Consider the following 18320-nt stretch of genomic DNA (forward strand, 5'->3'; position numbering starts at 1 on the left):
AAAGGCAAAGGAAGCCTCACGTTTAATTTTGTATATGATCACCATGGCCAGAATTTTGTATGCCCAATTTTAGAGAAACCCGCAAACCTCAACAGCTGAGGCATGGTTGGTCAAAATCAGGGAGGCTAAAAGTCTAGATATACTTACCGCCAACCTGAGAAATAAAAATGTTGATATGGTTAAAGAAGAATGGAATTGTCTAAATATATATGATGGAATGAAAGCAGTGTAATTGGGGAGTTAGATGAAATATAGCATATATATAATAATTAATATTCAATGAAGAGATTGAAATATAGGATCTTTTTCCTTTTCTCTGGCTTAAATGATTGAATGGATATAACTGAAGGGAAAATATATTTTTATAATTTTATATGAATTTTCCCCTTCACTCTTATTTCCTTTTCCCCATACAAATACTGTAAAGGATATATGTACTAATACAGTTTTTTCTTTTTTCTTGGTAGTATTGGCTATAAACTAAAAAAGAGGGATACCAATTGGCTTCCTGGAAGCAATGGAAGTGTTTAGCTTTAGAGAGTTACTGATAATATGTATAATATGTATGCGTATATGTACATAATGTCTGGAGTGTGAGCTGGAGTGTGTTGTGGGGACCAGAACTCAAAGCCCGACTCTTCTATGTCTCAAGGCTATGGAATTCTGGGAGCGGGAGTATGTCAGAATTTCTGGCTTATGGCAACCCTGTGGGAAACCCTCCAGGAGAATGCCTGTTCTGTTTCAAATGCTAAGCGTGCTTGTGAGTGGGACATGTAGTTTGCCGGCACAAGAGGCTGCCTGTTCTGTTTCAAATGCTAAGCGTGCTTGTGAGTGGGACATGATACTATTTACAGTCGTGGGGGGGGGGCGCAAAATGTTTTCTTCTTCCTAGGGGGGGCATGACAGAAAATAATTGAGAAGCACTGCTATAAACTAAAAAAGAGGGATACCAATTGGCTTCCTGGAAGCAATGGAAGTGTTTAGCTTTAGAGATTTACTGATAATATGTATAATATGTATGCGTATATGTACATAATGTCTATTTGTAAAATGCTTGTTAGTTTGTTATTATGTGTCATTATTTGTTATTCATGTTTTAATTAAATAAAAAAAGTGGAAAAATGTATTCATCTTAGTTGCATCAAGTGTACAACTACTGCAATCCAATCATTTCTGCTATTCTGAGATCATGGACAATTTAAGTAATTGTTCACTCTGCCAAGTTTATGACAAGAAAGTACAGCCAATTAGCCTCTCATTGTGACATATAAAAAGTAAAGTATATGGTTTTTGTTTTAAGCTTAATTTTTTCATTAATTAGAAATGCTTTAAGTTCTTAATATATACTAACCAATGGTCTTTCTTCTTCTTTTCGCCTCCCGGCCAGCACCAATCATTTCCAACTCTGAGATGGCTAGTAACTACAAATAAATGAAGAGAATACTTAGCTTCATATTTGATGCCCAAATTGCACCATTTGTTTTATGCAAAGAATCTGGTCATCTCAAATTAGCTGCAACTTTGAAGGTGCAAGTGGCTCTCACCAAAAACCAATTTAACTTCATAGGAATGCAGCCTTACTGTAAAAACTAATCATAATGTCACTCTCCAAATGCAATCCCATTCATGTGGTGGTGTTTCTGCTCTTCACTGCTCCACATGAGTTCACTGCCTTAGTCACATCTTTTGCTAGTATTGGTGGTTGGAAAATTCTTGCATGGCTCGGGTGTAGGGCATCACTTCTGTGACTTAAGAGTGGTGTCATTTGGGGACTGACTGAATGACTGGAGGCTTTAGAGCACATAGCAATTGGGGAGAAGCGGTGGCAAAACAGAGCTTTCTAATTTGGGATCCTGTTTTAGCTTTGTGAGCTTTGCCAGGACTTGGCTGGCAAGTTGGATTTGCACTGCTGTTTCTACTTTCTTTTGTTGGACAGGCTGAGAGAATAGGTAGCAGAAGAAACAATGTCTGGGAGAGGTAATAGTTGAAGCTGTATGAAGAATGCACATCTGTGGGGAAGGAGGAGGAAGAGTACCTGGGGGGGGGGGTGTCAATTCTTGGAAACAGCCCTTTTGATTCCAATAGTTAAAACTCCCTTTCCCCATCCATGCCATTCTCCTGTCCAGAGCATGTGGCCTCTATAAACCCCCTACACACACATTGGCTACACCTCTGTCTGCTCCCAAACTCTTCCTCACAAGGAAGAATTTCTGCCTTTGCATCTTAGGAAACTGCAACTGAGCAGCTAGCCAAAAAGTGGCCAAGAGGCCTCATGCTCACACTGGCCTTTGCTGCAGTGTCACTAGGATTTATATTACCTGGTGCAATAACTCATGGTGTCACTCCCCCCATTAACCTCCTCCCCTTCAGACCATACAAGATGTTTAGTAATGTTTGTTGTATTAATATTACATCTTAATAACTCCATATATCACTGAATATAACAGCAACAGTGACATAAATAAATAATAATAAAAAAAATATTTATATCCTGCCTCTCTCTCAATGACAATCAAGGCAATTTACAAATTACAATTACAGTCGGCCCTTCTTATACACAGATTTTTTATACACAGATTCAAGCATACACGATTTGAAAATGTTCCAAAAAAGTATAAATTTACCTTGATTTTCCATTTTTATAAGGGACACCATTTTGCTATGTCATTATATTGAATGGGACTTGAGTATACAGTACACGGATTTTGTTATAGACGGGGGATCTTGGAACCAAACCCCAGCGTATAACAAGGGTCACTTGACTCTAATCCATGTCCCAAACATCCAACCTCCCTAAACATCAATTAAAACATTATAATTTAAATCATACTAAAAAAACAACTTCATCCTCCTCCTAACTCCTATAGATCTGGAGGTTGCTGTCTCCCATTGACATAAGAGCCACCAGCTTCATGAGTGAATGGAAGACATAACCTATTTTACCTGGATGTTTCTCTTATTAGTATTGTTCAGCATAAACGAGCATTTATCAGTTAACAGGAACAGTGTGTCTTGAATGTTGCATCAAAACCCTCTTGTCATGTCCAGCAAGATACCAAAGTTCAAAACTCAGGCTCAGTGTAAAAACTCAGAGATCTTATTAACAAACTATAGAGCCAGTCTGATGAAATTCTTGTCAGAAGTGACCAGCAACTGTTTACATCAGATATGTTGAACAATGCCACTGATAGGAGAAACATCAAGCTGTGCTAAAATAGGTATAATCCCTTATGACTATAATGGATGCCCATTTAGTATTTAGAGATGTAACAGATGCTGCTAGAGAGAGACAGCAGTGCTCAAGGAGCCTGACTCTTTGATGCCTGTGTTCCCAGATGTTTGTTTAGAGATATTAGTTCATCAACCAAAAATATATATCTTTATGGATAAACCCCAGATAGATCTATTAACTGATATGTGCTGAGGACCTTCAGTCAGAACCATACCTGTTTCACCATACCTCCTCCTAGAGGCATTTAGGGGACAAATTTTTTTTTGCGAGCAGGTGCAAACCTCACATGTCTCCTAGTGGTTTAATGAAGTCCCCTCACCTTCCACACTTACCCACCCCTGCCTTAAGAGAAGAAGATCTTACTGCGAAGGCTAATCTACATATTTATTGTTAATAAGCTTAATATGCAGTCAGATGACCTTATTTGCACCCCTGTCCAGTTTTCTCTGCTAGTTCTTCCTTTCCCATAAATAAATAATAAATAAATAAGGGTAGGGACGCATAGCCAATCTTTTGCCATCGAGAAGTGGTTCATCAAGTGGTGCAAACTCCTGCTCCAAGCTTCCATTATTAAGCAGTGCCAAAGGCACCTAAGCATATGACTAAAAAGTTTGTCCAAATATACACAGCATAATATTTATATCCATACACCTTTGGAGAGAGTTACATTCTCATCTTGGAATAAAGGTTTAAAACATGCTTTTTAAAAGTTTTATTACCTTTACTCCTCTCTCTTTACGCAGAGGGGTTCTTGAGGGAGGAATTGGAGTTCTATTTCCAGCAGGACTAAACACCTTGGGGTTGTGGGATTCCTGAATGGAGCTTGCTTTGGTATTCCTTTGCGTGGGCTGAAAACACCAACAACATATATGAGGAAATGCATATCACTGAAATCAGTGTAATATCACAGCTTATCAAAGAATATCAAAATGCTGAATAATATCAAATATCTCAAACAGCACTGACTAAATATTTTGTTGTATTTTATATGTCCATTATTACAGGATCAGAAGCCACAGACACTATGTTTAAAGCTGTGACGGAAATATTAGAACCAATCGTTCATCTAAAGGATTTAAAAACAAAAACCTTTTATTTACTTGTTTTTCCACTATTGTTTTTGCTTATTAGCAAAACTACTTTTTCACAAGGATGTGTACATTGATTGTCCTCTAGCAACTGTTAAATGCAGTTATTACAGTCTGCCTGTTTTATTTTAAAAAAGTATTCTTTTGGTGGTCACGAAAGATTCAGAGGAAGAAAATTTCAGACTTTTGTGCAAATAGAATTTTTTTCTATTTAAATTTCCTTCGAAAAACCATTTCCCCTGAAGTATCAGATAAGGAACACTATTTTTTACCGCATCAATGGCAAAGGGGGAGGAAATATGCTATTTCATCTCTATTTTATTCTGCAATAAAAGTATATAGCCACTGTCATTCCATTAGAAGAGATCCACCAGAGAGTAGCTCTTTGAAGCTGTGGGGAGCACAGCACCTTACAGACAACATAAGGCAGTTGCCACTCACAATGTATTCCAAAATACGACAGTAACATTTCCCAAAGGATTTCCCAATGCTCTCTTCCTTACAATTGACAGACATCCCACAAAGAAGTCATCAACATGCCCAAAAAACCATTCCTAAGCCATTACTATCTGGGCAAAGGGATGAGGATGATGCTACAAGACAACTGTCCTATATATGCAATTATAATGCTTCCCCACGGTTCTGTCTATACTCGCATATAAGAGCAACATGAACCACCAGATTTAATTAAAAGGGAGGAAAGAACTGTGTCCTAGATATCAAAAAGTGTTTGTTATTAAATCAGGGGTAAAAATAATGAGGCCTTCTAGTGTTGACTGAAATTCCCAGTAGCCCTTGCCAGGAGTCAGTTGCAGTGAGACATCATCTGAAGGGCCACATGATACATACATATATACATACATATATAATAACTAATATTTATATTTCATATATATATATATATATATATATATATATATATATATATACACACACTACATATATGTGGAGTATAGGAGAAAAAAATGCTGTTTTTGGTTTTACTCATATTGTATGCAGCCAGGCTATATAAAGGAATCTCTGTTTTGTATCTCTTACAGAAAGCTCCTCAAGACAGGGAAGGCAGTATCTAGACTGGGATGGGCAGCTTTCATCCCACATACTGGGTACAAGCTGCATCAGGCCTGAAACCAGAAAAAAACTGGCAGTCAAAACTGAGAGTGTTGAGAAGGTCACTTTTCAAGTTGATTTTAGGTTTTCAAGGGTGTTTCTGGCTTACAAGGGCTAACTTCCATAAATCCAAAAACTGTTTCTAGGAGTGTCCAGAGGTGAAAAAACAGTTTTGTTTTAAATGAGTCAGGAACAAACTCACTCATCCAAGTTTGAAAACATGCCCAGTCAAGGATGTCTTCCCAAACACAGCTCTCCTTCTGCTCCCTGTTCAGGAACTAAGCTTGAAAGTCTCTGGAAGCAGTTAGACCTAACTAGGCTGTTAGCACTGCCCCCAGTGACTCACAGAGCCCCACCCCTTAGATCATGTTGCTCGGGAGAGCACATGGTCAGAGCACACACTCACTTAAGTTTGAAAAACAAACCAGTCAAGGATGTCCTCTCAGACACAGCTCTCCTTCTGCTTCCAGTGCAGGGATTGAGTTGAAGAAGCCTCTGGCAGCAGTTATATAGAGCTAGGCTGCTAGCCCTGCCTCCAGTGAATCACAGAAGCCCCACCCCTCAGACTCCTTGCTGTTTTTGCTGAAAGAGATGAAGAGAGTAATTCTCCTTCAAAATGATACAAAACGTAGATTAGTTATAGTTTCCGAATGTATAAGTAGAGAGAAAAAACTCCTACTTGTTGTATCGATTTTTTTCACTAGCCCCCTTCCCTTGGCATGGAAAGGCCTCCAGTGTCTTCTTGAGCTGCTGTGCAGTTTCAGTAGCTAAAAGATATATAATAATATTAAGCTTAAAGGATTCTTAGTGTTTGTAGCACAATTGAAACTGACCTACTGATCCAAGGATATGCACACTTTACATTTTAAAGCACCAAAAGCATGTATAAGTTGATCTCATGTATAAATTGAGGGCAGGTTTTGGGCAAATTATGGATTTTGATGTGACTCACAAATAAGGGTAAAACCTAAGGGCTGGAGCAAAGGATGTAAAGAACAAAGCAAGAGGAAACGATGCCAAGGAAGTTCAAACATATTGCTTGGGCTCAACCTACCGGTTGGATAGATAAGGAGAGAACTACATTAAATGTATGTGATGTGTGTGAGAGAGACCAGGCATGGACAGGGCTAAAAAGGCACACATGTCAAAAAGGATGCAAAAGCAAAGCAATAATAACTTTAATATGCTAACTCTGTCCAAGTTTTAAACCAGAAAAGCTGCAAAACATAAACAAATATCTTACTCAGATATTTCAAAGTTTGATTCTTTCAACACTCATTTGAGGGGAAGTTCCAATAGCCACTGCTAACGCTATTTTCCTACCCAGACATACAAAAGTGCTAGAAGCGGTGTCATGGCGGAGAGAGTAGAGGGGGATCAGTGCTTTTATTTTGCTTCCCCCAGGAAAGACTAAGCTCTCGCATTCTGCTGCCTACTCAGAGAAGGGATGGCTCTTTTGTTGATAAAGGGTACTTATAGTACTATATTGACCCATGGATGTAAATCAAGGTTTTTGGGTTGTTTTTGACTAAACATTCTTGAGGTATTATATACAGTATTCAGTATGCTGGACATTATATGAGCCATTAGTCTTCAACATTCATGTATCTTCAATTGTAGGGGGGAAAAGTTTCAACATGTGCAGCTTACCATCTACCAAGTTGCCCTCTTTATATTTCTACAGAAATGAAAGTGCCTATTCTCCAACATGTCAGGGCTAGTCCTATTTCTCCTCCTCCTTTACTATTCTCTTCCTTTATGGCCAGGTCCCAATCCACCAGCTGAACATACTGAATATTTTTTAAAATAACCATGCCTCGTTACAAAACATCCCTATGTTTTTTAATCAGTTCATCTACCTGGCCCAATACTTACATTTCTGCAAGGGTTCTGCTCGGAGAGTGGCACTTTTTGGTTTCCGTTTGAGTTGGAAATGTTTCACTGGAGGTGTAAGTGGGCCAGCCAATGTGGTCAAGGCATTTTTATTTAATATTGGCATTCCAATGGCAACATGGCTGATGTTTCGCATTCACTCACTATATAAAATGGAAGACAGATAGGATAGAAGTTCCCCTTGCCCACTAGATTAGAAATATTTTAATGACTTGGCTAAACTAACATTTCTTAAAGATGCTAAAACAACAGCAAATAATTACTATCTAAAATATCAAGTTATTTTACTTTTTAATTTCACTGTTTTACCCTCGAGAACAAAACACTATCCCATTCTTGAGAGCTTGAGAAGTAAATTCTCTACAGTAGCACAGCTTTCCACAATGTGTTCTTCCCCAAACAAACAGGCACTCAGAAAGCGAAACTTTCCAGTGGCAATAGAGCTGAATTAAGAGATAATTGAGGCATAGAATGAGATCAGCAAATTTCAGAATGAAATGTCTGTTTTCATTCAAGAGTCTTCCTGTTAGGCCAGTGGTTCTCAACCTGTGAGTCGTTGTGACCCCTTCTAGTCTATTCAGTCGTTTTGAATTTGATCCTGTCCACTGGAGTATTAGCTATTCCTCCTAATTTGGTGTCATCTGCAATTTTATAAGTATGCCCATAGTTCTGTCATCCAAATCATTGATAAAAAAGTTGAATAGTTACTGTTGATAGATGTTGAATAGTAAATGTTGATAGTTAAAGACATCAGTTAAGTTTGCTTCTTCAGAGCTGATCGGAAAGAACTTTGTATTACTTGCATCCAAGTCATTGATAAAGATGTGAATAGCACTGGGCCCAGGGCAGACCCCTGGGGAGCGAGTCACTTCTCTCCAGGATGAAAAAAAAGCCATTGTTGGCACCCTTTGGGTTCGCCGGTCAACCAATTACAAATCCATGTAAACAGTTACTTTATCTGGCCCACATTTCACTAGCTTGTTGCAAGAATGTCATGGGGAACCCTGTCAAAGGCATTACTGAAATCAAGATATACTTATCCACAGCATTCCCTTTATCTAACAAACTGGTAATTTTATCAAAAAAAGAGATTAGAGTGTCTGGCATGACTTGTTTCTCTGAAGCCCATGTTGACTTTTTGTGATATTAGGCATTGCCTTCTAAATGTCACAGACTCTCTGTTTAATGATCTGCTCTAGAATCTTTCCTGGTATTGATGTCAGACTAACTGGACGATAATTGTTGGGATCCTCTTTTCCCCCCTTTTTGAAGATGGGGACAACATTTGCCTCCTCCAGTCTGCTAGGACTTCTCCTGTTCTCCAGGAGTTCTCAAAGATTATTGCCAATGGCTCCGATATACACATTGCCAGTTCTTTATATCTTGGATGTAGTTCATCTGGACCTGGAGACTTATACAGTGGTGCCTCGGGTTACGAAATTAATTCGTTCCGCCATTCCTTTCGTAACCCGAAAATTTCGTAACCGAAATACTCCGTTAGCACTGGAAACCTATAGCAGCATTTGAATTTCGCGCCGAAAAGAATTTCGTAACCCGAAAAATATTTCGTAACCCGAAAACAGTTTTTGCAATGACTTTTTCGTATCCCGGAAAATTCGTAAGGATCATTTCGTATCACGAGGCACCATGTATTTGTTTAGATTACCCAGGTATTCCTGTACTGTCTCTTTACTCATACTGTGTATGCAATGGTGCCAGTCTTCCTGTAGGGGTGAACACAGAAGGTGGTGTTGAGGGATTCCTGTTTGACTCCTTGGCTGCTCTCCTGTGGGGTCCCACAGGGTTCTGTTCTGTCTCCATGTTACTTATCTACATGAAACTGCTGGGAGATGCCATCTAGAGTTTTGGTGTGCGATGTCACCAGTATGCGGATGACACCCAACTCTATCTCTCCTTTCCATCTGACTCCAAGGGTGCTGTCTCTCTACTGAACCAATATCTGCTGTCAGGGCAAACAAATTGAAACTTAATCCAGGCAAGACAGAGGTGCTCCTGGTCAGTCATTAGGCAGATCAAGGAATAGGGACGTTGCCTATGCTGGATGCGGTTACGCTCCCTCTGAAATCCAGGCTTGCAGCTTGGGGGTGCTTCTGGACTCAGCTCTGAGCCTGGGTGCTCAGGTTTCAGCAGTGGCCAGGGGTACATTTGCACAGCTGAAAGTCGAATACATGGGTATTAGAACAAATCAAGGCTGTACTCTCTCTAGAAGCCAAGCTGATTAAACTGAGACTGCTGTACTTTGGACATAGTAAATCATGAGAAGACACGATTTATTAGAAAAGACATTCATACGAGGAAAGGTAGAAGACAGAAAGAAAAGAGGAAGGCTACATTGCAGATGGATAGACACAATCAAGAAAGGCACACCACTGAGTCTATGGTGATAAAATGCACCTTGCCTAACCCCCTTTCCAACTGGAAATCATTCAGTTTCTCCACATTGTGTCCTGACAATAGCCTCTGGTCCTGAGTATAAATTAAATGTCAAATCTTGTGGTACATCCACTTCTTTAAGAGCTAGACATAGTTTTTCATGACCTACACAATCAAAGGCTTTGCTATAATCTACAAAGCACGGGATACAAATTAAATAAAAACAAGTGCTCATTGCTTCTAAAATGTTGATTGGCTGGGGTCATATGGAGGGACTTTGGTTATTTAGGGCATTCTTTCTATATTTAGTGTATTATTTTTTTTAAAATAACAACACATACTAACTTCTTTTAATCAATATACTTCTTTAAATAAATAATGTTCCAAACTCAGCACAATGGTGGCTATGGAGAGTGGATGGCAAGATAAGAGACCCTAAATGTGGACCATCAGCATTGTGATTACCCTAGCATCCTAGAATAGTATCATAAAGCATGCTGGAACATATGGCACATGTCCTCTGAGAATTTTTTCTCTTACATCCATCCATTCTGCTCAAGTCATTGCACTATTGTCCCCTCCAAACTGTTTGGGAATGGAAACACCATTGTATAGTACAGTTATTATTAACAAATGAAAAGTTTTCCTTATACTGTAACCTTTTTAATCTTTCAGTGACAGTTTTCAAAAGCAAGAAATACAATACTGTGAGACACAGTGCCATTTGAGGTAAGGGGGGAAAACTGCTCTGAAAGTTATTGCCAAAGGACAACATATAATTTAACATTTTAGCATATACAGACCAAAAAACAAAGTATTTAATCAAATACACTCACTAATTCAGTGCAGAATATGCAAAGACTGTCTCCAAGTTTCAGGTTTTGTACACCCACCAACCCTACTCTGAAAAAAAAAAGAAGAGGCAAAAAACTAAGGACTCAACTTGCTATTTACAAAGGAATTTACATAGAAAAAAAGCTTACCTTTTTCTCGTAATTCTCCTAAAATATCCTGAACATTGGGATTCTGCTCTTCCAGCTCAAGGTTAAGGGACCCAATTTCTGGAAATGATTTTAAAATATCAGCCACCATTAATACCCAAGGGTCTGGATCCAACGTAGCAAGCTGAATAATTTCAGTCAGTGCACCTTTCATCTAATAAGAAAGTAAGAAAGAAAATCAAGAGTGGAATGTTCAAAGTAAGTTATACCTGGGGTTTCTGAAAAAAAAAATACTAAATAGATCTAGCCCATAGACCTGAAATGCATGACATGCACAAAGTGGATTCATAAGGAGAGAAAGAACTGGAGCACACAGCTGCTTCCACATTACATCACCCATTTAGCCTTGCTCCTAATATCCACACATTGAAAAGGAACCATGCCTCTATACGATCAGCGCTCAAAACAACACTTAGGTTTTCAAGCAATCATTTTATTGTAATACTATAAATAGCTTTCTAACAGAGCCATAATTTGTAAAAACATGTTCTGAAAGGTGCCAATATATGAAGTTGCTTTATACAGGCATCTCCTCCTTTTTGACAGCTTGTTTTTGGATGTTCCACTTTTTTGACAGATCTATCTTACAGCCACTGGTCTGCTCTTTTGATCAATTTAGCTTTTGGGCACAGTACAAGGTGTTGTTTATCACCTTTAAAGCTCTAAATGGCTTGGGTCCAGCTTAATAAAATATTATTATTATTACTTGTGGAATCTCCTCTCTCCAAATTCAGGCTGAATCCAGAGAAAACAGAGGTACTTGCCATAGGATCCTTAGGCCCAGAGAAGGAAATTTGTCAACCACTCCTTGTCACACTTCCTCTGAAGGACGAAATTCGCAATCTGAGAGTACTTCTGGATCTGTCTCTACGTTTGTCATCTCAAGTAGATGCGACGGCGAGAAGTGCTTGGTATCAACTTCAGTTGATACGCCAACTGTGACCCTACCTCAACCGAAAGAACCTTGAAGCTGTAGTGCATGCTCTGGTAATCTCTCGTCTTGATTTCTGTAATGCGCTCTACATGGGGCTACCCTGGTATCACGTTCGGAAGCTCCAATTAGTGCAAAATGCAGCAGCCAGGTTGGTCACTGGATCTGACCACATAACAGCTATTCTGAAAGATTACACTGGCTGTCAATTAGCTTCCAGGCACAATACAAGCTGTTGGTTATTACCTTTAAAGCCCTACATGGCTTAGGCCCGAGTTACTTACAAGAATGCATCTCCCTATACAATCCGTACTGCACTCTTAGAACAAATGGGAAGAAATGGTTAGAAGTACCAGCATCTAAATATCTTTCTACTTCCCAAAAAGCATTTAGTATAGCTGCCCCTAGACTATGGAGTGGACTTCCAGAGCAGATTCACCTTGCCACATCCCTGGAAACTTTCAGGAAGGCGTCCATACCCACCTGGCCTTTTATGAATTACAGACTGTTCTGTATGGAACGAGAGCATCTGACCCCATGATTATTGATTTCATGATTGTTGATTTTATGCTTTTAATTCTGGTTTTTAACTTGTGTGGTAATAATATTGTAATGCTGTAATTGTATTTTAAAACTCTGCTGTGATCCCACCTCGATCCAATCGGGAGAGACGGGAAGATATAATAATAATAATAAATTTATTAAATTTATAGGAGCCCTGGTAGCGAAGTGGTTAAATGCCTGTACTGCAGCCATTTACTCAAAACCACAAGGTTGCGAGTTCAAGACCAGCAAAAGGGCCCAAGCTCAACTCAGGCTTGCATCCTTCCGAGGAGGTCGCTAAAATGAGTACCCAGACTGTTGGGGGCAAATTAGCTTACTTGCTAATTAGCTTGCTTGCTGTTCACCGCTATGATCTTTGGAATAGCGGTATATAAATAAAACAAATTATTAATTAAATTATTATATAATCTACCCTGCACACTCAGATCCTCTGGGAAGTATCTACTGCAGCCACAGAAGCCCAGGTTGGCTGCAGTTTCCCAGAGGACCTTCCCATCCGCTGCTCCAAAAGGGTGGAATGACCCACTGAAGGAGATCCATCATATTACTACCCTTGACGCCTACAAGGCGGCTGTCAAGACGGATCACTTCTGGCGGGCTTTCCCAGACTGACCTCCTTTTGAAGGTAGGAAGCTTTTGTTGATGTAACAGCACATATGAAATACAATAATCTGTATAGTGATTTTAACGATATTGAAAATGTATTTATTTATTTTTTATTTATGGTATTTATACCCCACCCTTCAGCCCTAAAGGCTATCAGAGTGGCTTACAATTATTATTTTTAATTAGAAGATAATATATATACAGTGCGTCCTCGCCTTCCGCCTCGTGCGCGCCCCGCGGCTTGAGCGCGTATGCTCAAGGCCACGTATGGCGCGGGCGCACTGTAGTACATTTTCTATACGGCTTATCAGTGTACTTACCATATATACTTGCCTATCTCTAAAAATAAGCCAAAAAGACAAAACAATTGGGTCATAGAACAAATCAAGCCTGAATGCTCTCCGAAAGCCAAGATTACTAAATTGAGGCTGTCATACTTTGGCCACATCATGAGAAGGCATGGCTCATTAGAAAAGACAATGATGCTGAGGAAGGTAGAGGGAAATAGAAAGAGAGGAAGGCCGCATGCCAGATGGATAGACTCAATCAGAGAGACCATAGGCCTAAGTCTACAGGACCTGAGCAAAAATGCAGAGAATAGGGGAGCTTGGAGATGTCTCATTCACAGGGTCGCTATGGATCAAAGTCGATGCAAAGGCAGCTAACAACAACAAATTGGTGTGGATGAGTTCAGACACATGTGTCTGTGATGACAGCAGAAGTTCAAGAGTGGTGAAGTCTAGATATAGGATTAAACAAATAAAGCCTTGCACAGGAATCAAGGCTTTATTTGCTTGCCTTCATCATTGAGGCATCTTGCTCCTCTCCTGCCATCAAAGCATTCGCGGAGCAGCCGTTTCTCCAATAATGGAAGTTTCCATTGGCTGCTCCGCAAATGCTTTGATGACGGGAGAGGAGCAGGACGCCTCAATGACAATTAAATCACAGGAGTCTAGCATGATTGGCTATCACACTTGTTCACTCTGGGAATGATTTAGCCACGTTTTAGCAACGGTAAGCCTCCGTGTGATAATCGCCTACAAGGTCACCTTACATTTGGTGACAATAAAGGGGGAAATGGAGGACTCTCACAATTGGTGGCATAGTGTGGTAAGTGGAAGTTTCCACAATAGCTAACACCCCCGAGGACAGGATCATGATTCAAAATGACCTTAATACATTGTAGAGCTGGGTCAAAACTAACAAAATAAATTCCAACAGTGATAAACAAAAAACACTACATTTAGGCAGGAATAACAGGTAACACCGATATAGAATGGAGGACACATGGCTCAGCAGTACAACATGTGAAAAGGACCTTGGGTTTATTGTTGATCATAAGCTGAACATGAGCCAGCAGTATGATGCTCCAGAAAGAAGGCAAATTCTACTTTAGCCTGCATTAAAACAAAGCATAACTTCTGATACACTCATATAGTCCGCCCTCCATATTCACAGATTTTTTTATTCGTGGATTCAAGCATCCACAGCTTGAAAGTATTTCAAAAACATATAAATTCCAAAAAGCAAACCTTGATTTTGCCATTTTATATTAGGGATACTATTTTACTATGCCATTGTATTTAATGGGACTTGTATCCATGAATTTGGTATCCAAAGGAGGTCCTGGAACCAAACTCCAGCAGATAACAAGAGCCCACTGTATATGTTATAATAACCTTACAGTAAGTATAGACGTCAAGGACCATTATTTGGTTAAATTATAAAAGTAGGTTTTGTCCAAAAAATATTGTTACAGATATCTACTCACAAGGCATTCTATAGATTACATTGAAGGAATTGGTTCACTCAGTTAATAAAAACAAGCAGTCGGCTATCAGATGAAAACAAAAGAATTGAGTAAAGAAGGTATTATTTGCTATTGGTTCCTACATAGACAACTAACTGAAAAATTATGTAAAATTAGAATGTAATAAGATCAATAAGAGAGAATATGAGACTCTTCTGTAAGAGGGGTACAAGCATATCAATAAAAACTATAAAAAATGATAGCAGAATAAGAACAAGAATAGAACAAGAACAACATGAATAAGTGGGCTCAGGATATAGGACATGTAATACAACTGGAACACTGGGGAAAAGACTGCAACAAAAATTTGAATTTTACAAGAAGCAACTATTTAAAAGAAAATTATTATAAATTGTTTTATAGGTGGCACTTAACACCAGTGAAAATTGGCAAAATGTATAAAAATATGAATGACAAATGTAATGAAAAAGGCACATTCTTTCAAATGTGGTGGCAATGCAAACCAGTTTTTGAAACAAATACATATTAAGACAGAGATGCTGAAAACTGATTTCCCAATAAGACCAGAAATGTATTCCAAACCACGCCCCCCGGTGTAAGGGAAAAAGTGCGTATGCTTACGCCCCATTGAAAATAATGACCCATGAGTCCACGGTGCGGCGCGGCACATGCACTGCAAGCGCACCATTGTTCTCCCCTGCACAGCTTCCATGTAGGCTGGAAGCCGCGTACGGCGTGGGCGCACTGTATATGATAGCCATATAGAATGAAGGCACTTGAAAATTTTGCTATTCATGACAACAACGGACAGGGTGATTTATGCTCAAAACTGGAAAAACACAGAAATACCTTCAGAAGGATGACTCTTGAAATTGTATGATAAACTAAATGGGAAAAAAACCATTAAAACAATGTAAGGAAGACTGGAAGTGTATCACACCTAACAAGTGACGGACATTAGTAATAGCAAGAATTGGAGGATGGTAAGTGATGGAACAAGGGATGGACAAAACTAGAATAGGATGTATCGTAAGTGTAAACTTGCAAAACCTTACGCTTAGTAGAGCCAAGCCCTTGGTCCAGGCCTTGGAGGCAGAGAGGAACTGCTGGACCTGATCCCCTTCCCCACCACCACTCCCTTCTCCTTTTGTGTCCTGTCTTTTTAGATTGTAAGCCTGAGGGCCGGGAACCACCTGATTAAAAAGACTGTATGTACAGCGCTGTGTAATTTATAGCGCTTTATAAATAAAAGTTAATTAATATATAATAATAATAATAATAATAATAAATTTATTATATGCCGCCTCTCCCACAGGATCGAGGCAGCTTACAACATCAAGTAAAACACAGTATAAAATACACACATACAGTTAAATACATCTCATTATTTCCCTCCCCGCCCCGTCCATACTACACATATCATTAAAAAATCAAAAAATTATAATTAAGAAAGAATTACCATAGTCAATAATCAAGCCAGTTAGAAGCAAGGCGATCCCACAAATAGGTTGGACCCAAGCCATGTAGGGTGATAACCAACACCATGTACTGTACCCAGAAACTAATAGGCAGCCATTGGAGAGATTTTAAGATGGGGTAATGTGGTCACTCTAGCTGTCACGGTGACCACTCTGGCTGCCATATTTTGGACTATTGAAGTTTCCGGACAAGGTACAAGATAGCCCCATCTAGAATGCATTGCAGAATCGAGTCGGGAGGTTACCAGTGCATGTATGGAAAGGACACCGCTGACGTATCAGCCGGAGTCGATAGCAAGCACTCCTCGCTTGCACATTTATCTGATCTGACATCTGAAGTGACGAGTCTAGGATACTCCCAAACTGCGAACACAGTCCTTTAAGGGGAGCATGACCCCATCTAGGACCGTTGACCTATCCTTATACCTGGGTTAGTGGGCCTGACAACGATACCTCTGTCTTCTCTGGGATCAGTTTCAGTCTGTTTTTCCTCATCCAGTCCATCACTGCTTTAAGACATTCATTGAGGGCTTATTTACCTACCCATGGAAGGCGGGATGTCGCTCAGTCTTGGGTCTGAGGACAACACAGTTAATACACGGAGCACAAAGTGTGGGCACTCGTGTACAGAGAGGCTAGGTTTTGGGACTAATATTTATAGCTGAGATCCTAGCCACAGGGGTGTTAGGTGCTGTCTTGCAATGTAACAAAGACCTGATGGTCTTACCAGAAATCAACAGTGGTTCTGGACACCTTGATGGCTTTAACTTCAGAGTTTCAAAAAACAATGATAGAATTGAATATTTCTACAGTGATGGATAAAGAAGTTGGTTGGGACTATGGCAGGGGTCAATTAGGAAGCAATAGCTTCCTGCCTTTGGTGCAGTGAGACCTCTTTTTATCTCTTGATGCAAGAGAATATGCATAGTGCCTGAGGGGAGAAACGAGTGATCCGTACACTTGTTAAGCCTTTGTCCTGTTGTTACCTGGATCCTCCCAGAGGTCTTTGGGTCTCCATAACCTTTCCATGGGTAATTCTCTGGGGTTCCAAAGGTCATCGTGATCACTTAAGAACATGCCTGGCTCTAGATATGAAAACATGGAACCTTAAATATGACATGGAGTATGCAGGGTTTACTAACACTTCCTCTCGGGCAGCAAAGAACAGCAACAAGGAAAGAAACACAACAGCACTGCCCCCTCCTCTCTGTGACACCATTTAAGGTATTTAAAGAATGAAATCTTGTCACCCCTCAGTTTTCTGTTCACCAAGCTGAAGCCCAGCTCCTTCAGCCTTTCTTCATAGTTTTGGTCATATGTCTCTTAGCATGATCATTGGCCTTGTCCTAACCTGTTCCAACTTGTCTATATCTTTCATAAAATGAGACACCCAGAAATGAATGCAGTATTCCATATGAGTCCTGACCAGTGCAGATATAGTGGGGCAATTACTATCTTCACTTAGAAACTATGCATCTTCTTAAAATAAATAAATAAATTCTTCCCCTGCCACATTTTTCCATTTTTATTTATTTATTTATTATTTATCCCAGCTTTCTGCCAAGTTGGAACCCAAGGCGGTTCACAACTACATACATACATACATACACATCCAGTGCGCATTTGGCTTATGCAGGGATCCGTTCTGGACCCCTTGCGTAAGCTGAATAGCGCATGAGTTCAAGTCCCATTCAATTGAATGGGGCACGGGAGAGTGCGTGTGCACCATGCATTCTCCCATCGCGCGGCTTCTGCATAAGCCATGTATGGGGCGCCCGCCTATAGCGTGGGCACGCTGTGTTGTGTGTGGTGTGTATATATATATATATATATATATCTCACATTAAAACTACACTTTAAAAAAACATTAAAATATCTAATTAATTAAAAAAATACATTAAAATTTAAAACATACACGTTAGTTAAATAATCTAAACCAACCCCCCACCTCTAAACCAGGCTTGCATGATTTTAAAAGCTTTATAAAAAACATTAAAATAATTAAATCGTATGTTTTCCTTGACATAGCAATGAGAAAACACAGAACATACTGACTTCTTTCCCCTTTCATTGTTAGTTTCTACATGAATACTGTACTGTACTTATGTCCTTCCAATCCCACATGAACCATAGGTTGAAGGACCTCAAAGGCCATATTTGATTTCATTCTCTACCTCTTAAATCCTATTATATGGTTTCCTTTACACTTTATTTTTCCTATAGATTCATGCTATCTTCGAATTATTATGATT

The 18320-nt window shown here is 39.5% G+C and overlaps 1 protein-coding gene across 1 annotated transcript in view; it reads right to left on the bottom strand.

Annotated features, from left to right (window-relative positions):
- The window catches only part of NELFA (negative elongation factor complex member A), a 39391-nt gene that overhangs the window by 11385 nt on the left and 9686 nt on the right, over positions 1 to 18320 (bottom strand). Inside the window, 8 exon segments of the mRNA XM_042458583.1 lie at positions 1352 to 1421; positions 3952 to 4034; positions 4037 to 4083; positions 6112 to 6159; positions 6161 to 6197; positions 7306 to 7419; positions 7422 to 7466; positions 10701 to 10872. Of these exon segments, the coding sequence (XP_042314517.1) occupies positions 1352 to 1421; positions 3952 to 4034; positions 4037 to 4083; positions 6112 to 6159; positions 6161 to 6197; positions 7306 to 7419; positions 7422 to 7466; positions 10701 to 10872 (616 nt within the window).

Source organism: Sceloporus undulatus, chromosome 3 (genome assembly GCF_019175285.1).
Source record: "Sceloporus undulatus isolate JIND9_A2432 ecotype Alabama chromosome 3, SceUnd_v1.1, whole genome shotgun sequence".
In the NCBI taxonomy this organism is placed as follows: domain Eukaryota; kingdom Metazoa; phylum Chordata; class Lepidosauria; order Squamata; family Phrynosomatidae; genus Sceloporus; species Sceloporus undulatus.